The sequence below is a fragment of the Puma concolor genome, chromosome C1, assembly GCF_028749965.1.
Source record: "Puma concolor isolate L17-30 chromosome C1, mPumCon1.1.hap2, whole genome shotgun sequence".
Taxonomy (NCBI): domain Eukaryota; kingdom Metazoa; phylum Chordata; class Mammalia; order Carnivora; family Felidae; genus Puma; species Puma concolor.
Window position 1 is genome coordinate 168,295,215 of NC_141674.1, and position 21,157 is coordinate 168,316,371.

Here is a 21,157-nt window from a genome sequence, read left to right on the forward strand (position 1 = left end):
TAAGCTGGAAAATAATGATTTTAAATACAGGTATACCTCATTTTATTGTACTCTGCTTTACTGCACTTCACAGGCCCTGCATTTTTTACAAACTGAAGGTTTGTGTGGCAACCCTGGTCCAGCAACTCTATAGGCACCACTTGCTCACTTAATGTCTCTGTGTCCTACTTTAGTAATTCTCGCAGTATTTATTTTATATTTACTTATTTTTGAGAGAAAGATTGTAAGCAGGGGAGGGGCAGAGAGAGAGAGAGAGAGAGAGAGAGAATCCAAAGCAGGCTCTGCGCTGCCAGTGTTGAGCCCAGTGTGGGGCTCAATCTCATGAACCATGAGATCATGACCTGAGCCAAGATCAAGAGTCAGACACTTGACTGACTGAGCCACCCAGGCACCCCAATTCTCGCAATATTTCAAACTCCAAATTATATATATTTGTTACGGTGATCTGTGATCTTTAATGTTCCTACCATAGTTGTTTTGGGGTGCCACAAACCACATCCCTATAAGATAGAGAACTGAATATGTGTTGTGTGTGTTCTGACTGCTCTACCAACAGTTGTTCCTCTGTCTCCCTCTCTCCTCGGGCCTCCCTAGTTGCTGAGACACAGTAATATTGAAATTAGGCCAATTCACAACTGCTCAGTAGCCTCTAAGTGTTCAAATGATTTTGTTCTTTGAATCGAAAGCTAAAAATGATTAAGCTTGGTGAGAAAGGCATGAAGAAAACCAACAAAGGCGAAAAGCTAGGTCTCTTTCACCAGTCAGCCAAGTTGTGAATGTAAAGGAAAAATTTACTGGAGGAAATTAAAAGTGCTACTCCTGTGAACAAATGAACTATAAGAAAGCAAAACATTCTTTGGAGAAAGTTTCAGTGGTCTGATTAATCTTCTGATTAAACCAGCCACGACATTCCCTTAAACCAAAGCCCAATCCAGACAGTACTATGGAGGCTGAGAGAGGTGAGGAAGCTGTAGGACAAAAGTCTGAAATTAGCAGAGTTTGATCTGTGAGGTTTAAGAAAGGAAAGCCACCTTTAGAATGTAAAATTGCAAGGTAAAGCAGCAAGTGCTGATATAGAACCTGCAGCAAGTTCTCCAGAAGATCTAGCTAGGATCATTAATGAAGTTGGTTTACTCTACAGCAGATTTTCAATGTAGACAGAACAGTCTTCTATTAGAACAGCATCTTTAGGAGATGCCATCTAGGACTTGCACAGCTAGAGAGGAGAACTTAACAGCTGACTGTCTAAGGACAGGCTGTCTTGTCAGGGTTGACACAGCTGATGACTAAGTTGAAGCCAATACTCATTTACCATTCTGAAAGGCCTAGGGTCCCTAAGAATTATGCAGATCTACTCTGCCTGTATTGTGTAAATGAAATAACAAACCCTGGATGAAAACACATCTGTTCACAACATGGTATACTGAATGGGCTTAAGCCCACGTAGAAACCTACTGCTCAGAAAAACTGATACCTTTTAAACTATTACTGTTTACTGACACTGCACCTGTTCACCCAAGAGCTCTGATGGAGGTGTACAATGAGATTAATGTTATTTTCATGCCCGCTAACACAATATCCACTCTGCAGCCCACGGACCAAGGAGTAATTCTGACAAGGAGTAATTCTGACTTTCAAGTCTTATTATTTGAATATTTCAAAAATCTGTAACTGCCAGAGACAGTGATTCCTCTGATGGATCTGGGCAAGTAAATTTAAAACCTTCTGGAAAGGATTCGCCATTCTAGGTGACATTAAAAACATTCTTGATTCATGGGAAGAGATCAAAATATCGACAATAACAGAAGTTTGGAAGAAGGTAATTCCAACTCTCATGGATGATTTCGAGGCTTCAAAACTTGATTGAAGAAATAACTGCAGATGTGGCTTTCCTGTCATATTGGCTTCACTGCAGTGATCTAGAGCCAAACACGCAATTATCTCCAGGATATGCCTGTATATACTGAATATACTGTTGAAAGGAAATGTGAAAACAAATTAAAAAGTCTTTCAAATGTCTTTTATAAGACCATATTCACCAAGGCTGTTTCATATATCAATCATCAGCTGTGATAGATCCAGGTTAAATGTGAATAAATACTAAAAGTTACCAATAAATATGGCACTGTGACGATAGCAGAGGTGGCTGCAGAGCAGTAATCAGGAACACAAACCAGTGGTCAAAATGCCAGGTTCAAATTCCCCTTGGTTTACCACATGCTCTTGGTCAAGACACCCAAATTGCCTACTCTTTCTATGTCTCAGAACCCTCATACATAACATGGGGATAATGATGACTGAACTCATCCCATAAGTTTGTTAAAAGAATTAAATGACTTAACGGTATCTATTATTTCCTGAAATCTAAGATATCCTTTTCACATATGCTTCCCAATCATAATCCACAAGCAAATCCTCAGGTCAGGTCCATTCTGAATTTAAAGTCCTACAAAGGAAAGAAATACCAGCCTAGACAAACTTCTGTCCATCAAAATAGTTTCTAATGAGCTGGCAACTTCAGTATGTTTGAATTTTCCGACAAAATATAAGATGTTCTGAGAATGGTCAGTTACTAGGTTTAGTCAGCCCACATTTCAGTACACAGAGCTCTGAGAAACTGAACCAGTAAAATAAAATAGAAGGTAGAAACCCATATCCATAAGCCACACTGACCACCGACTAAGAATAAGGTACTACACTGGGCTATGAAAAATACAAATTATAAGATACAGTTTCTCCCCTCAAGGAGCTCAGAATCATTTAGAAAGATGAAAGAATAAGGAGTATTTCAGTTAGTGTCTACTATACAGTCACAGACATATTATTTGTTACTAAGGAAACAATATACGCTTTTGAAATTAAAAAAATCAAGACAAATAATAAATGTAAAAATAAATAAAAAATCAAGAATCATCATTAAACACATTATGGTTAAATTCCTGAAGAGTCAGAAACAGTGAGTGCTATAAATCTGGATAACAGCAGATCTGGGAAGGATCTACATAAACGAGCTAATAAGATTTAATGTGAAGGACAGACACTGAGCATAAAGAATATGAGCAAAGGCACTATATTAAGTTGAGAAAGTTTCTTAATTTCTCCGCCCTCATTTTTTCATCTATAAAATAGAAATAATATTATCTACTTTACCATTATTTTGAAAACTGAGTTAGTAAAAGTACTAAAACTAAGTGCCTTACATAATAAGTGCTCAAGAAATATTAACTGAAAAGGTGAGTCTAATCATACAAGGTCGTGGCAGAGAAGACTGAAAGACTGCCCTTGAGAACAAAGACCTAAGTCTTTCCTGCCTTCGCAATGCACCATGTACAATGTCTGCACTGGCATCAGCAAAATAAATGGCTACTGAATTGAATTCACTGTGCAGAAAAAAAGAGGTCATGGAAAACTGAGAAGGATGATACAACTGTTGTTTTAGCGAAATCAATCTTGGTTTTGCCTGCAAAGTGGGAAGAGAATGGGGTTATTATACTAGTCCAGCTTGACAATTTAGCCATCCCTTGATGTGAACTTAAGCATATAAAAAGGGAACAGAAAGGACAGAAAAATAAAAACTACATGGCAAAGAAAGGAAATACTAGCTTAGCAGTTACATTTTAAAATGGCACATTATAAATTTTCAATACATAGGTGTTGAATAAGTGAGATAATTTCTTATATTAAAAAAAAACACTCATCAAGAGCATAAAGCATGTTCAAAATCCTCAACCATCATGCTTTGAAATAACTCTAAGGACAATGCAACTATACCTCCATCTAGTAAAAGTACATTCGTTAAAGAGGAAAATGGAAGGCACTGGCTCAAAATTTCTTGGGAGTGAGTCCCATTTAAAAAAAAAGAAAAAAGAGGAAAGCCATCTCAGTCACACTCTCAGACTATACTGAGTCTTCTCAAGTCTAAGAAAACATATCAACGATGAACTAAGATATTCCAATTATCTTCTAATTGCTCTGCAGAGTCCTAAAAGCTCGAAGAAGTCTCCTTAAAAGTGAGGGAGGGGGCCCTGCAGCAGGAGTGAAGTCTGAGAAGAGAAAATAAGAGTGGGCAGAAATGGCTGTGGACCTCCACTTCTATCTGTTTTATAAATTCTGCTTCTGGCTAAGATTTTCTTTGAAGAAAAATGTCCATAGATTTTTTTTTTTTAATTCTGAACATATAGGATACATAACCTACAGACTACTAGTAGTTATACAGTCCAGAAAGGAGTAGCATAATGTATTCCAAGTACTGAAAGGAAAAAAACCTACAACCAAGAATACCCTACCTACCAAGATTATCATTAAGAATTGAAAAATAAAGGGTTTCCCAGATAAACAAAAGTTAAAGGAGGTCATCACGCCAAAACAGTTTTACAAGAAATGCTAAAGAGCATTCTTTAAGTGAAAACCATAGCCCATAACTAGAAGAAAATTACGAAAAGAAAAAAGTTCACAAATAAAAGCAAGCATATAGTAAAGGTAGTAGATTAACGACTTGTATCTTTTAAATTTTTTTAATGTTTACTTATTTTTGAGAGAGAGAGAGAGAGAGAGAGAGAGAGAGAGAGAGAGACGATAGCACAAGCAAGGGAGGGGCAGAGAGAGGGGGACAGAGAATTGAAGGGGGGCTCTGCGCTGAAAGCAGAGAGTCTGATGCAGGGCTCCAACTCATGAACCACAAGATCATGACCTCAGCTGAACGTAATGTTCAACCAAATGAGCCAGGTGCCCCAGAATAATGACTTATAAAGCCAGTACAGAAGTTAAAACACAAATTATAGTAAAACAAATTATATCCACAAAAATTCCAAGGGATACACAAACAGATGTAAAATATGACACACACAACATGTGGGGGTGGGCAATAAAAATTTAGTGCTTTTAGAATGTGTTCCAACTTAAGCAATTATCAACTTATCACAGACTGCTATACATACAGGATGTTACATATAAACCCAATGGTAACCACAAATCTAAACCCAGTATTAGATACACAGCAAAACAGAGAAAGGATTCCAAGCATAACATAAAGAAAACCATCAAATCACAAGAGAGCAAGTGAAGAAAATTAACGGAAGAATTACAAAAACAATCAGAAAACAATTAACCAAATGGCAATAAGTACATACCCATCAATAATTACTCTAACTGTAACCAGACTAAATGCTGCAAACAAAAGATATAGGGTGACTAGATAAAAAAAAAAAAAAAAAAAATGCTGCCTTACAAGAGACTCACTTCTGATCTAGTCACACAGAGACTGAAAGTGAAGGAATGAAAAAATATATTTCATGCAGAAGAAGGGGGAAAAATAGCTGGGTTAGCAATACTTCTATCAGACAAAATAGACTTTAAGAGAAAGACTGCAGCAGAGCACGTGGGTGGCTCAGTCAGTCAACCATCCAACTCTAAATTTTGGCTCAGGTCATGATCTCACGGTTCATGGGTTTGAGCTCCATGTCCAGCTCTGCATTGACAATCCTGAGCCTGCTTAGGATTCTCTCTCCCCCTCACTCTGCCCTACCCCTGCCTGCTAAGTAAATAAACATTAAAAATAGATAAATGAATAAAAGGAGAGACAAACAAGGACATTACATAATGATAAAAGGATCCATCTGACAAGAGAATGTAACAACTATAAATATCAGACACCTAACACAGGAGCACCTAAATATATACAGCAAATTTTAACAGACATAAAGGGAGAAACCGATAGTGATACAATAGTAAAGGACTTTAACGCCCCACTTAGATCAGTGGATAGATGATACAAACAGAATAACAACAAGAAAACAATGGCTTTGAATGACACATTGGACCTAACAAATATATACAGTACACTCCATCCAAAAACAACAGAATACACATTCTTTTCAAATGCACGTGGAACATTTTCCAGGATAGATCACGTTAGGTAACAAAACAAGTCTCAATAAATTTAGGAATAGGAAGACTGAAATCAAACCAAGCATCTTATCCTACACAACAGTAGGAAACTAGTAATCAATTACAAGGAAAAAAAAAAACAAACTAGAAAAAACACAAACACATGGAAGCTAAACATGCTACTAAACAACCAATGGGTCAATGAAGAAATCAGAGAAAAAAAAAATACATAAAGACAAAACTGAAAACACAACAGTACAAAATCTTTGGGATATAGCAAAAGCAGTTCTAAGAAGGAAGTTTATAGTGATATAAACCTATCTCAAGAAACATAAAAAATCTCAAATAAACAAACTAATCTTGCACGTAAAAGAATTAGAAAAAAGAACAGGGGCGCCTGGGTGGCTCAGTCAGTTAAGTGTCCAACTGTTGATTTCAGCTTTGATCACGATCTCACAGTTTGTGGGACTGAGCTCCTTTCACACTGTCAGCGCCCAGCCTGCTTGGATTCTCTCTCTCCTGGTCTTTCGGACCCTCCCCTGCTCCTGGGTGTGCTAACTCTCTCTCTAAATAAACAAACTTAAAAAAAAAGTTAGAAGGAAAGAAATGATAAAGATGAGAATGGAAACAAATGAAACAGAGACTTAAAAAAAAATTAGAAAAAGTCAATGAAACTAAGAACTGATTCTTTGAAAAGATAAACCAAATTGATAAACCTTCAGCAAGACGCATCAACAAAAAAAGAGAACTCATAAAATCAGAAATGACAAAGGAGGAGAAATAACAACTGACAGACACCACAGAAAAACGAAGGGTTGTTGAGAATGCTATAAAAAATTGTATGCCGACAAATTAAACCACCTAGATGAAATGGATTAACTTCCAGAAACAATCTTCTAAGACTGAATCAGGAAGAAATAGAAAATGTGAGCAAACCAATTACTAGTAACAAAACTGAACTGGCAATCAAAAAACTCCCAACAAACAAAAGTCCAGGACAAGATGGCTTCACAGATAAATTCTACCAAACATTTAAAAAATAGTTAATAACCTATTCTTATCAAACTACTCCAAAAGATAGAAGAGGAAGGAAAACTTCCAAATTCACTATATGAGGTCAATGTTACCCCACTACTAAAACCAGACAAATACAGAAAAAGAAAAACACAAGCCAATATATTCGATGAAGATGGATGCAAAAATCATCAACAAATTTTAGCAAAGCACATTTAATAACACATTAAAAGGATGATTCATCACAATCAAGTGAAATTTATTCCAGGGATGCAAGAACTGATACTCGCTAATCAATGTGATACACATTAACAAGAGAAAAGATAAAAACCACATAATTATGTCAATAGATGCAGAAAAAGCATCTGACAAAACACAACATCTGTTCATGATAAACACTCTCAACAAAGTGGGCTTAGAGGGAACACACCTCAACATAATAAAGGCCATATGTGAAAAAAACCCACAGCTAACATCATACACAATGGTGAAAAAACTGAAAGTGTTTCCTCTAAGATGAAGAACAAGACAAGGATGTCCACTCTCACCACTTTTATTCAACACAGTACTAGAAGCCCTAATTTCAGCAGATAAAAAAAATTTTTTAAAGGCACCCAAATTGGTAAGGAAGAAGTAAAACTGTCATTATCTTAAGATGACATGGTACTATATACAGAAAACCCTAAAGATGCCACCAAAAAACTATTAGAATAAATGAAATCTGTAATATTGTAGGATACAAAAATATACAGAATTCTGTTGCATCTCTAACATTAATAATGGAGCAGAAAGAGAAATTAAGAGAACAATCTCATTTACAATTGCACCAAAAAGAATGAAACACCCAGGAATAACTTTAACCAAGCAGATGAAAGATCTGTACTTTGAAAACTAAGAGACTGATGAAAGAAACTGAAGGCAACACAGACAAATGGGAAGATACCATGCTTATGGCTCGGAAGAATTAATATTGTTAAAATGTCCATACTACCCAAAGCAATCTACTGATTCAACACAATCCTTATTAACATTTTTCACAGAACTAAAACAAATAATCTTAAAGTTTTATGAAACCACAAAAGACCTTGAATAGCCAAGGCAATCTTGAGAAAGAACAACAAACCTGGAGGTATCACAATCCCAGATTTCAAGATATACTACAAAGCTATAATAATAAAAACACAAACACTATGGCACTGGCACAAAAATAGACACACAGATCAATGGTACAGAATAGAGAAACCAGAAATAAATCCACACTTGAATGGGTTAATTAATCTTTGACAAAGGAGGCAAAAATATGCATACAATGGGGAAAAGATAACCTTTTCAATAAATGATGTGGAGAAAGCTGGAGAACTACAAGCAAAAGAATGAACTTGGACCACTTTCTTACACCATACACAAAAGTAAAGTCAAAATGGATTGAAGTCCTAATGTGAGACCAGACACCATAAAAATCCTAAAAGAAAACATATACAGTAATCTCTCAGACACTGGCTTTAGCAACATATTTATGGATATGTCTCCTGAGGCAAGGGAAAAAAAAGCAAAAATAAACTATTAGGACTACACCAAAATAAAAAGCTTTTGCACAACAAGGAAACCATCAACAAAACAAAAAGACAAACTACTGAATGGGAGAAGATATTTGCAAATGATACATCCAATAAGGGGTTAATATCTAAAATATATAGGGGCGCCTGGGTGGCTCAGTCGGTTAAGTGGCCGACTTCGGCTCAGGTCACGATCTAGCAGTATGTGGGTTCGAGCCCCGTGGCTCAGTCGGTTAAGTGGCCGACTTCGGCTCAGGTCACGATCTCGCAGTATGTGGGTTCGAGCCCCGCGTCGGGCTCTGTGCTGACGGCTCAGAGCCTGGAGCCTGTTTCAGATTCTGTGTCTCCCTCTCTCTCTGACCCTCCCCCGTTCATGCTCTGTCTCTCTCTGTCTCAAAAATAAATAAAGGTTAAAAAAAAAAATTTAATAAAATATATAAAAAACTTACACAACTCAACACCAAGTAAAACCCAGTAGTATGATTAAAAAATAGGCAGAAGACCTAAACAGACATTTTTCCAAGGAAGACATACAAATGACAAACACACACATGAAAAGATGCTCAATATCACCAGTAATCAGGGAAATGCAAATCAAAACCACACAGAGATATCACCTCACAGCAGTAAGAATGGCTAGTATCAAAATGAGAAAAAATTACAAGTATTCACAAAGATGTGGAGAAAAGACAACCCTTATGCTCTTAGGGTAAGAAGATAAATTGGTACAACCAGTATGGAAAACAGTATAGAGGTTCCTCAAAAACTTAAAAATAGAAATACCATACAGTCTTATAATTCGACTACAGGGCACTTACCCAAAGAAAACAAAAACACTAATCTGAAAAGAGATATGGAATCCTATGTTTATTGAAGAATTATTTACAACAGCCAAGATATGAAAACAACTCAAGTGTCCAATGAATAAAGAGGATGTGGTGTGTGTGTGTGTGTGTATACATACAACAAAATATTACTCAGCCATAAAGAATGAAATCTTGCCATTTACAACAACATGGAAGGACCAACAGTTATTATGCTAAGTAAAATAAACAAAGAAGGGATGCCTGGGCAGCTTAGTCAGTTAAGCATCCGACTTCAGCTCAGATCTCAGTTCATGAGTTCAAGCCCCACATGGGGCTCACCGCTATCAGCACAGAGCCTGCTTCAGATCCCCTCTCTCTCCCTCCCTCTCTTTTTCTCTCTCCCTCTGCCCCTCCCCCCTCCTTCTCTCACAAAAGTAAATAAACGTTAAAAAAAAAAAAGAATTTTAGGGGCACTTGGGTGGCTCAGTTAAGCGTCCAACTTTGGTTTAGGTCATGATCTCACGGTTCATGGGTTTGAGCCCCACATCAGGCTCTGCGCTGACAGTTCAGAGTCTGGAACCTGCTTCGTATTCTGTGTCTCCCTCTCTCTTTGCCCCTCCCCCGCTCATGCTCTCTCTTGCTCTCAAAAATAAATAAACATTAAAAAATAAATTAAAAAAAGAATTTCAGGGCATCTGGATGGCTCAGTCGGTTGAACGTCCAACCTCAGCCCAGGTCATGATCTCACAGTTTGTAAGCTTGAGTCCCACATCAGGCTCTCCGCTGTTAGTGCAGAGCCTACTTTGGATCCTCTCTTCCCCTTCTCTCTGCACCTCCCCCACTCACACAGACTCTCTCTCTCTCTCAAAAGTAAAACATTAAAAAATAATAATACACAAGCCCCCTTTGCAAAATGAAAATGCCTGGCCCCTTTATAAAAAAAAATGAAAGAAAAATATGATATGATTAACTTATATATAGAAAAACAAAAACAACAACAACAAAACAGACTATTAAATACAGAGAGCAAACTGGTGATTGCCAGAAAGGAGGTAAGTGTGGCGGGATGAGCAAAATAGGCGAAGGGGATTAAGAGGTACAAACTTCCAGTTATAAAATAAGTCACAGAAATGAAAACTGCAGCATAAGGAATAGTATTGTAATAACAATGTTTGGTGACCAACTTTATCATAGTGAGCACGGAGTACAGACTTTTCAAATCATGATGTTATAAACCTGAAACCAATATAACATTGTATGTCAATTACCATTAAGAATTAAAAAAAAATACTAGCAGTTATAAAACTAATTATGGGATTCAAATAATGATTTCACCATTTTTAAAAATTATAGAACTATACACAGCTGTTCTATTTCCCTTCATGATGTTTTTTAGGTCATTTCTATGACTGTTGCTAAGTGTGGTTTGTTCCTTCAATATGCATATAACGAACACATGAAGTCTTCAAATCACTTTACTGGCATTGTGGATATGGAGATAAATAAAACAGGGTTCTGCATTCAAGGACCTCACAATCTTTTTTTTTTTTTTTGTCTTTTTGAAGTAAGCTCCACACCCAGCATGGGGCTCAAACTCACGACTCTGAGATCAAGAGTAGCATGCTCTGCCCTTCCACCCAGGGCAGCATGGCGTGGCTCAGTTCGGCACCAGCCTGACTTCCCGGTGGCCCAGTGCAGCCCTGGGCATGCCCAGTGCTGGCGCAGCAGCCCCAGCCCCGGAAGCGCCGGGGAGGGAGCTGGTGGCGGGCCCAGAGAAGCCAGGAGGGGCTGAGCAGCCCATGGTGGGCAAGGAGCCAGGCAGCAGAGCGGCCAAATCCATCATGATCAAAGATTTTGAGACGTTTCTCTCTCTGTGTAGTTCGGGTGGTGAAGAAATGGCTGACAGTGTCAAAACCTTTCTCCAGGACCTTGCCACGAGAATCAAAGGCTCATTCTGGGGAATCTGAACCATCTCAAAGCTAGATGCTTGGACTCAACAAAGAGAGAGGAGCTGTATTGAAGAAGGGCAAGCAGTGTCGTGACGCAGAGGAGAGCCCAAAGTATTGAAAGGAAGCAAGTGAGTGAGCCGTGTATCATCAGAATTTTCCAGTGCTGCACTTGGAATGGTGGAGTATTCTGGTTAAGTCTCCTCTTGTTTATCAAGTGTTTATTCCTGTGCTACATTCAGTAACAGCCCAAGTTACTGGTGATCCATCACTACATGGAGATGTTTGGCTGTGGCTAGAATTCTTCCTTACGTCCGTGTTTGTGCTTAGCAATGTCGTCAGTGCCATTTGGTTTAACGACACAGCTGATCTAGCATGATCAATTATCAGGGAGGGAGCCTCACCTATTCCCTAGTGTCAGCAAAATTATTGCTGACATGCTCTTCAACCTTTTGCTGCAGGCTCCTTTCCTGATCCAGGGGATGTTTGTGAGTCTCTTTCCCATCTACCTTGTAGGTCTAGTGTTCTAGACCATATGCAGGTTAGTCTTCTGCATATGTCCCTCCTCTACTCTCTATACTGCTATGAGTATCGTTGGTTCAGTAAGGAATTGAAATGCACCACTGGCTGTCAAACACAGAAAGGAACTGGCTATACTACTTTGGATTTGGTTTGCCACTGGCTTTCCTCACAACAGTGCCATCCTCATGTATTATCAGCCTCTTCCCCATTCTCTTTCCTCTGTTCATAATCAGCACCAATGAAGCAAAGAACCCTGGCAAAGCATACCTTCTCAAGTTGTGCTTCTTCTCTCGGTGGTTTTCTTAAGGAACGGACTTTTCCATAAGACAGACTACCTGTAGTCTTCCCTGAGTAGCTCAACCTCTGCTGAGAAATTCCCTTCACTACATCTGTCTCCTGCCAAACTGAAGACCCCTGCAGGCCACTGAGTCACCTGCCATCCAGAGGAGGGAGATGGGTGGGACTGGAAGGAGGCTGTAGGAGCTCTTTTCCTTATCAACTCCTCCACCAGGGAAGGCAGGTCCCGTTCTGCCAAGGACCCTCTGCATGTTCCCTTCTCTCTGAGGAACTGGGATTTCTGTCTCTAGTGTGTATAAGGCAGAATCTTCCTGACACCAGTATATGGATTTTTACACCAGTGAGTCTGAATGGACCACAGGTTTTTCTGCATCTCTTCTCTAGCACTTGCCAGCCCCTGTGCCTGGACTGATTTGAATACTTTCTTTCTCCCTATGCCATTTACCCTCCCAACTACCCTTCCTGCCTCCCACCACCCTCGGATGAATGGATTTTGTAATTCTAGCTGTTGTATTTTGTGGGACTGTTACTTTTGGTCGTTTTTCTGTGAAGCACATATATTGAATGTGAGAAGTAAAGAAGCATCTCATTTGCTCCTGGTCACTTGCTTTATAGCCATCTCGGTCTTATTTCTTGTAACTCATGTCAGATCTTGGTCTCTCTTGCTCCACTGAAAAAAACAAGCCTGAAGAGATAGGACAGGAAAAAGACCTCACAGTCAGATCTGGTGGGCTTTGAGGAGTGATTTTTTCTTGCCCTTGAAGGGAAAAAAGCTTTTTTTATCCAGTGGTACATTTAAAGTTCCCCAGTGGTAGGGATGTACCAGTTTTGGACAAGTGCCACTACAACACCGAATACTCAGAGAACCTACACTTTTTTTTTTTTTTTTTTTAAACTCTGGAGGTCTGAAGTGTACTGCTGGCCACTGCCAGGTCTGTCTGGCATTTCAAAGGAATACTGGATGCTACAAATAGGAACTGAAGGTATAAACTTATGAAACCCATTAAGCCTATGATTGGTTGGTGTTTTCCTGTCATTTTAAAGAGACTAAATATGGAGGAGGGAGCAGATGTCAAAACAATTGTCCAATTTTAAAATGTCACAATTAAACGTGAGCTGGTCCCACCCGCCCCCCGAAAAAAAAAACTTGGATGCTCTACCAACTGAGCCAGCCAGGTTCCCCAAAGACCTCACAATCTAAAAACAGACTGTAATTTGACTATAAACTACTGTAACACCAGCAGAAGTGAATAGGAAAAACTTTCTAAAGGGTCTCCTTAGAAAATTAATAATGAGAAAACAAGGTTAAGAAATGTGTTTTGCCATTTGTCATGTGATTTTAAAAAGCATGTAGTCTAGGGGTGCCTGGGTGGCTCAGTCGGTTAAGCGTCCCACTTCAGCTCAGGTCACAATCTCACAGTTTGTGAGTTCGAGCCCTGCCTGAGTCGAGCTCTGTGCTGACAGCTCGGAGCCTAGAGCCTGCTTCAAATTCTGTGTCTCCCTCTCTCTGCCCCTCCCCCCCCCAAAATAAACATTAAAAAAAAAATGCAGGTAGTCTCATTATCTTATAATCACATTTCACGTAATAGTATTGAAACAAATTTCATTCTCTGTACTGAATGTGAATATGCTTCTGATCTTAAATTTTGAATTATGTAATAAAACAATATGAGATTGACAAACTATTTGTGAGATTTTTGGTTAGTGCTAGTCTCAGTATTTACTTCTTTAATGAAAACATTTGTAGATTAATTTCTATTTCTTGTCTTTAATTCCATAAAGGAATCTCTTAATTATAGACTCACATAAGTTTCTGATCATGCTGTTTATGTCTAAAATATACAGCAATAGCTAAGAAAACAAAAGATAAACTTGATTTACCTCTCCTAAAATTTAACACTCAGGCTGGCCCAAACCTATCACTATTATTCTGTACTAAAACCTATGATTGACCTTTTACAGAAAATGGGGCAGTAATGGTTAGGCTTGAACTCCACGTAGAACTGACACGAGTTACTTGGACATAAACTTAGTATTTCATTTACACCCTCTAATTGAGGATCTGAAACAAAAACAGGCTTAGGGGAAACCCATGTGAAAAAGAATCAGGAAATGCTTCCATTCTCAGTTGTGCTGGGTTACCTGTTTAAAACAGGAACATATCCAAAAAGAATGAAATCTTGCCATTTACAACTATGTGGATGGAACTAGAGAGTATTATGCTAAGTGAAATTAGAGAAAGACAAATATAGAACTTCACTCATATGAGGAATTTAAGATACAAAACAGATGAACGTAAGGGAAGGGAAGCAAAATAATATAAAAACAAGGAGGGGGACAAGACATAAGAAACTCTTAAATACAGAGAACAAAGTGCAGCTTGCTGGAGGGGTTTTGGGTGGGGAGATGGGCTAAATAGGCAAGAGGCATTAAGAAGGACACTTGCTGGGATAAGCACTGGATGTTATATAAAGGGGATGAATCACTGGATTCTACTCCTGAAATCATTATTGCACTATATGCCAACTTGGATGTAAATTTTTAAAAAATAAATAAAAATAAAAATAAACGAATTCTCAAGATAAGGATTCAGATTTCTGGTTAATAACAGGCAGGTATATGGAATACTAAATGGAATAAATGAAAAAAAAAAGCAAAATTAAATAAATATATAAAATAGGTATATATCATATGGTGTCTCTAGTCATTAAACATAAGCACGAAGTATAAATAAAAAACTGAATAGTTTCTTTTCATTTTTATATAAGTTTTTAAAATCTATTAATATATTCAAAATGTTAATGTGTTCATTGCAAAAGGAGACCACTTTGGGGCATGTCCTGTGAGGATGAGGCCACACAAGCACACTGCTGGAGCTGTCCTCAGACAGTCACAGCTTAGGAGGGGCCAAACTTTAACAGCAGAAAACTGGGAGACAAAGCAGGTCACACAAAAAAATTAAGACATACTACTAAAAAGGACAACTTTCTAGATACATGCTGAGCACAATCTGATAGGGTAAACTTAAAAATAGTTCTGGGATGGGGGCGCCTGGGTGGCTCAGTAGGTTAAGTGGCCAACTCCAACTCAGGTCATGATCTCACGGTCTGTGAGTCTGAGCCCCGCATCGGGCTCTTTGCTGACGGCTCAGAGCCTGGAGCCTGCCTCCAATTCTATGTCTCCCTATCTGTCTCTCCCTCCCCCACTCACACTCTGTCTCTCTCAAAAATAAACAGACATTAAAAAATTAAAAAAAGTGGGGCGCCTGGGTGGCGCAGTCGGTTGGGCGTCCGACTTCAGCCAGGTCACGATCTCGCGGTCCGTGAGTTCGAGCCCCGCGTCAGGATCTGGGCTGATGGCTCGGAGCCTGGAGCCTGTTTCCGATTCTGTGTCTCCCTCTCTCTCTGCCCCTCCCCCGTTCATGCTCTGTCTCTCTCTGTCCCAAAAAAATAAATAAAAACGTTGAAAAAAAAATTTAAACAAAAAAAAAAAAAAAAATTAAAAAAAGAAAAGGTTCTGGGATGGAAAGAGGGATGGGTAAATGAACAGACGTGATCAAGTTCAATTTTGGTTGGAGACTTCTAAGTGATGGGCATAATGGTATTTACAATTCTTTAAACTTTCTTGTACATTTGAAATATTTCATAATAAAATGTTGGGGGGATTATAATTTAAAAGCAGTTTTGGGGCGCCTGGGTGGCTCAGTCAGTTAAGCGTCCGACTTCAGCCCAGGTCATGATCTCGCAGTTCATGAGTTCAAGCCCTGTGTCGGGCTCTGTGCTGACAGCTCGGAGCCTGGAGCCTGTTTCGGATTCTGTGTCTCCCTCTCTCTCTGCCCCTCTCCAGCTCATGCTCACACTCTGTCTCTGTCAAAAATAAATAAACGTAAAAAAAAATTTTTTTTAATAAATAAATAAATAAATAAATAAAAGCAGTTTTGAGGGGCACCTGGGTGACTCAATCAGTTAAGCATCTGCCTTTGGCTCAGATCATGATCTCATGGTTCATGAGTTCAAACTCCACATCAGGCTCCATGCTGACAGCGTGGAGCCTGCTTTGGTTTCTCTCTCTCTCTCTCTCTCTCTCTCTCTCTCTCTCTCTCTCTCTCCGCCCCCTCTCTCCTGCACTTCCCCCACTCGTGCACACACAATCTCTTGCTCTCTCAAAATAAATTTTTTAAAAACATTTTAAAAAATAAATAAAATAGGGGCGCCTGGGTGGCGCAGTCGGTTAAGCGTCCGGCTTCAGCCAGGTCACGATCTCACGGTCCGTGAGTTCGAGCCCCGCATCAGGCTCTGGGCTGATGGCTCGGAGCCTGGAGCCTGTTTCCAATTCTGTGTCTCCCTCTCTCTCTGCCCCTCCCCCGTTCATGGTCTGTCTCTCTCTGTCCCAAAAATAAATAAAAACGTTGAAAAAAAAAATTAAAAAAAAAAAAAAAAAAAAAAATAAATAAAATAAAAGCAGTTTTGAATGGCAGACATTCTGAAGGAGAGAAGTCAGTTTTCAAGACTGCACCCAATAAACTGATCTCCAGATTTGCAATGAAGAGCTCAAAAACACTCTAGTTCTCTAAGGAAATGTCAAGTACTGATACAGAGCTGCCAACTCTGTTTTTAAGCACCCAAATTATAGAAGGCTGTTCCAAGAACACAGAAAGTTAACAATTCCGTTTTCACAAATACTTGAGAGGCCAAAACTTAGCAAAACAATTTTCAAAAATAAAGTATCCAAGTATTTATTTTGCCTTGCTAGAATAAGTTCTTTCATCTTGCTTCAATTCATAACTTGTCTATTAGCCAGCAGGTATTTGTGGATATGCAGAAACTGATTCATAATTTACAGAAGACTATTATGTATATATTTACATAAGAAAAAGAGAGAGAGAGAAATTTTAAAAGTGTAGGCTACTTTTGTCCTCCATTGTACTTGCTGCTTGCACATCCAGAGTGAATAGACAGAGGATGTGAGTCAAACTGCTGGTGCCTTAGCCGGCCTCACCTACCCAGTGCCTCTTACAATAGGGGCATTTTACTGGGCTGAGCATGATTCTAGCATACATAAGCAAGCATTTTCTTATCATAAACTTAATCACTAGCCAAATGTGTCTTCTGGAACTCAGCCTCAGTGACATGTTCCTCAAGTGTCACTGGAGGAAAATCTGCATGTTCATGGAAAAATAGTTTGTATGTCTCTAATTCTAATCCTTCCTTGGGCATTATTCAAGGATAATTTTGACTATCAGTAATTTGTGCGTTACAATCCAACTTCAGAACCTCACCTCACATAAAATACAACTACACTGTACTTTATTCATGTGAAATATGAAGAGCTCTGGATCGGTGTCAGCAAAGGTAGATTCTAGTGTCAGCTCTATTACTAACTAGCTGTGTGATCCTGGGCAAGTACCTATAACCTGAGTTTCAATTTCCTCACCTATATAACAAGGCAATTGGTTCAGATGGTCTCTAAGTTCCCTGACCACATATCTATGAAGCATGGATACTTTTTCCAAATTTGTTAGCAGTATGTCTAGCTAGTGTTATTTACCTAGAAGTAATATGTTGTCTAATGGTGAATAACACAAATAGCTATCACAGCTCAGAGGACTAGGAAGGTTATCCAATACTAACACGCTGTGAAGTTTGAGAATTTTCCTTTCCAGAAAGTAAAAAAAATTGAAAATTTTCACTTGAAGACCTCTATTTCCCCAAAACGGAAAAAATAATCAGCAAGAGAATCATTAAATTATAGACCATTATTGGAAGGAGGTGTAAATAAAGTCAGTTGTTCTAAAATATAGTTTTAACCATGAACTCTAGAAGACGGTTTAAAATGAAATAACCTATTACATAATAGGTTGCAAAATACAGAACCAGAATACAAAGAACTGTTTGCTCTAAAATATTTAAAATTCACTATCTGGACCTTAAAAAGCATTAGATAAAGATGGTTTTGTTCCCTCTGCCACCTCTCTATTTAACAAACAAACAAAAAAAAATCTGCTCTCATTCTCATTATTTATAGCAATGATTTACAAATCGGACTGCACATTAGAATTATCTGGGAAGTTTAAAGGGTTTTTTAAAAACGTCTGATGAGCAGACCTCACAAGTACAATTTGATCGGAATCTCTGGAGAGCATTAGAATCTCCCAGGCATTAGAATTTTGAAAAAAAAAATCTCCAGGTGAGTCTAACATGCAATCAGACTTCAACCCTCAAATATCACATATGGGAGAGGAAGTTGGGGAGGGAGCTTGTTTTTATTGTTGAAGTGACGGGTCAGCTGAAGCAAAAAGGAAAGTTTGTTTTGTCTTCATCCAAGAAATATAGGAATTAAAAATCCAAGGACCTTCAAAGTAAAACAAACATTTTTGGCATTTTTAAAAATAAAAATGTTTTTAAACTGCTAATAGCCTTCCTCAGTATATTAAAACCTACCAATTTATATCTGTAGATATATAGATAGATTATATATACATAGATTTAGATCTATGTCTATGGAGTAAAATAGATGTTTAAATAAAAAATACTTTCTACCAAATTCTGTTTTCTCAAGTTGTATGGTATACAGATGCTCAATCTGTGTATTCCTTAAAAGCTGACAGTACGTACATTTTGGAAATCTGTATCACATTATTCAGTGTATTAAGAGCATACAATAATTGTTTTATATGGTGTTGTATCAGAAATGATTAATTCTAGTGTTTTTAATTACAATGTCACTAATAAAAGCGGGTAAGATAGCAATGTGTACCTTAGTAACAGGAATCATTAGTAAATGAATGACAACATATCAAAATTTAAGAAAAGACACCTTTAGAGTCACCTTGGAATGCTGAGTAGGTAGTCTAAGGTAACACTCAGCTCATCCATATTTGTCTGTTCCAAGCATAATGGAATTGTCAGAATGAGGCCACTTCGTCGGTCCTTTCCTCCTATTAAAAGAAAAAGATACAAATATAACATGTAATAGATATTAAAGCACTAAATAAATGTTTGAACCCAATGTTACTAAAACAAAGAGTGTTTATGGTAGAAGTAAAAATACCATCTAATAGTTGTTTATCTTATATACTGTAAATGTTTATAGTAGTATAGCAAAATTATACAAATTTGAGAAAAAAGAAAAAAAAATTCACCCATTAAGTCTTCAGTTAAACATAGCAATTATCATTTTGTTCAATTTTCTTCCAGTCTGCTTCTTGATGTAATCAATTCATCGAGCACCTATTGCATGTCTAGCACTATAAGCATTATGAGGAAAATAAATTTCCAATCAACCTAGGAAGAAAAGTTTTATGTCATAAGAAATAAGAGTATAAAATACAAATTCATTGGGTAGGCTGTGTATAAAATACATAAAGTATTACAAAAAATGACTCAGAAAATGGAGAAAATGATAACAGCTGTGATAAAGGTGCAAAACTTTATACAAAAGACTTAAGAAGAATGGGTAGAATTTATTAGCTAAGCTAAAAGAGCATTAGAGTAATCTGTGACCAAGAATGGTCTGAGTTAACTCACAGAGGTCAGACAGGCATTCTGCGTTCACAAGGAGAAAAGTCCCGCCAGCTGAGAAGAGCACATGGGACCTGGATATAGAAGCATGAAAGCCAGGCAGCGGAACACACTCCCATTTCGTGTACATGCAAGTCCTCTTCAATTTTCCATCAACATTAAAATCTAGCTAATACTGGGGCTCCTGGGTGGCTCAGTCGGTGAAGTGACCAACTTTGGCTCAGGTCATGATCTCACGGTTCATGGTTTTGAGCCCCACGTTGTGCTCTGTGCTGACGGCTCAGAGCATGGAGCCTGCTTCGGATTTTGTTTTTTCCCTCTCTCTCTGCACCTCCCCTGCTCATGCTCACTCACTTGCTCTCTCACAAAAATAAATAAAACACTAAAAAGGTTTTTTAAAAATCTAAATAATACACATGGCTTCTTTAAAAGTTCCCCATGTGACTTCCACACTGAAGTCCGTTCTCTGACCCCACTGACATTTATGACAATTTCAGAAGCTTAAAAACCAGCAAATACTAAAGGTAAAAACGTCATATGATCGCTAGAAATCTATCAATAAAAACTGAAAGCTGTGAAGTGAAAAAAACAACTCCCGTGAGTGCCATGAGGGCAATTCATGACGTACCTACATAAATGATCTTCTTTTATTAGGTTACCCATATAAATTAACAATACTCAACCAGTTTGTTTAACCTGAATAAATGTAATTTCAAATGGTTCAACTTAATAGATAATAGTGACTTCAACTACTCATGGTTTTGTTCAGGTTTTACTTTTTAAAAACCCATACCCATGAGTATCAAAATGTCTCCCCCAAATGATTTTGGTTTAAAAAGTTTTTCTCTATTATTAAAAACATTTGAAAACTATTGGTTGAACTAAACCAGCCCTACAAGATATCCTAAGGGGGATCCTGTGAGACAAAGTACCAGAGACATCACTACAAGCATAAAACATAGAGACATCACAATGACTCTAAACCCATATCTTTCTATAATAACACTGAATGTAAATGGATTAAATGCGCCAACCAAAAGACATAGGGTATCAGAATGGATAAAAAAACAAGACCCATCTATTTGCTGTCTACAAGAGACTCATTTTAGATCTGAGGACACCTTTAGATTGAGAGTGAGGGGATGGAGAACTATTTATCATGCTACTGGAAGCCAAAAGAAAGCTGGAGTAGCCATACTTATATCAGACAAACTAGACTTTAAATTAAAGGCTGTAACAAGAGATGAAGAAGGGCATTATATAATAATTACAGGGTCTATCCACCAGGAAGAGCTAACAATTATAAATGTCTATGCGCCGAATACCGGAGCCCCCAAATATATAAAACAATTACTCACAAACATAAGCAACCTTATTGAGAAGAATGTGGTAATTGCAGGGGACTTTAACACTCCACTTACAGAAACGGATAGATCATCTAGACACATGGTCAATAAAGAAACAAGGGCCCTGAATGATACATTGGATCAGATGGACTTGACAGATATATTTAGAACTCTGCATCCCAAAGCAACAGAATATACTTTCTTCTCGAGTGCACATGGAACATTCTCCAAGATAGATCATATACTGGGTCACAAAACAGCCCT

At 38.1% G+C, this 21,157-nt stretch overlaps 1 protein-coding gene and 1 pseudogene across 9 annotated transcripts in view; one reads left to right on the forward strand and one right to left on the reverse strand.

The window, feature by feature from the left end:
• The window catches only part of SESTD1 (SEC14 and spectrin domain containing 1), a 158,384-nt gene that overhangs the window by 84,319 nt on the left and 52,908 nt on the right, over positions 1 to 21,157 (reverse strand). For 7 of the 9 annotated variants that reach the window (XR_015255363.1, XR_015255362.1, XR_015255360.1 and 4 more), the window contains exon 3: positions 18,856 to 18,964. Coding sequence is in view for 5 of the 9 variants with exons in the window: in XM_086719055.1 (XP_086575181.1) it covers positions 18,856 to 18,964 (109 nt within the window). In the remaining 4 variants the exon portion in view is untranslated. Of the gene's footprint in view, positions 1 to 18,843; positions 18,965 to 19,553; positions 19,622 to 21,157 lie in introns of those variants that run through there. The other 2 variants (XM_086719058.1, XM_086719059.1) reach the window with 2 other exon arrangements.
• Positions 11,152 to 12,158, forward strand: LOC112870692 (etoposide-induced protein 2.4 homolog pseudogene; annotated as a pseudogene).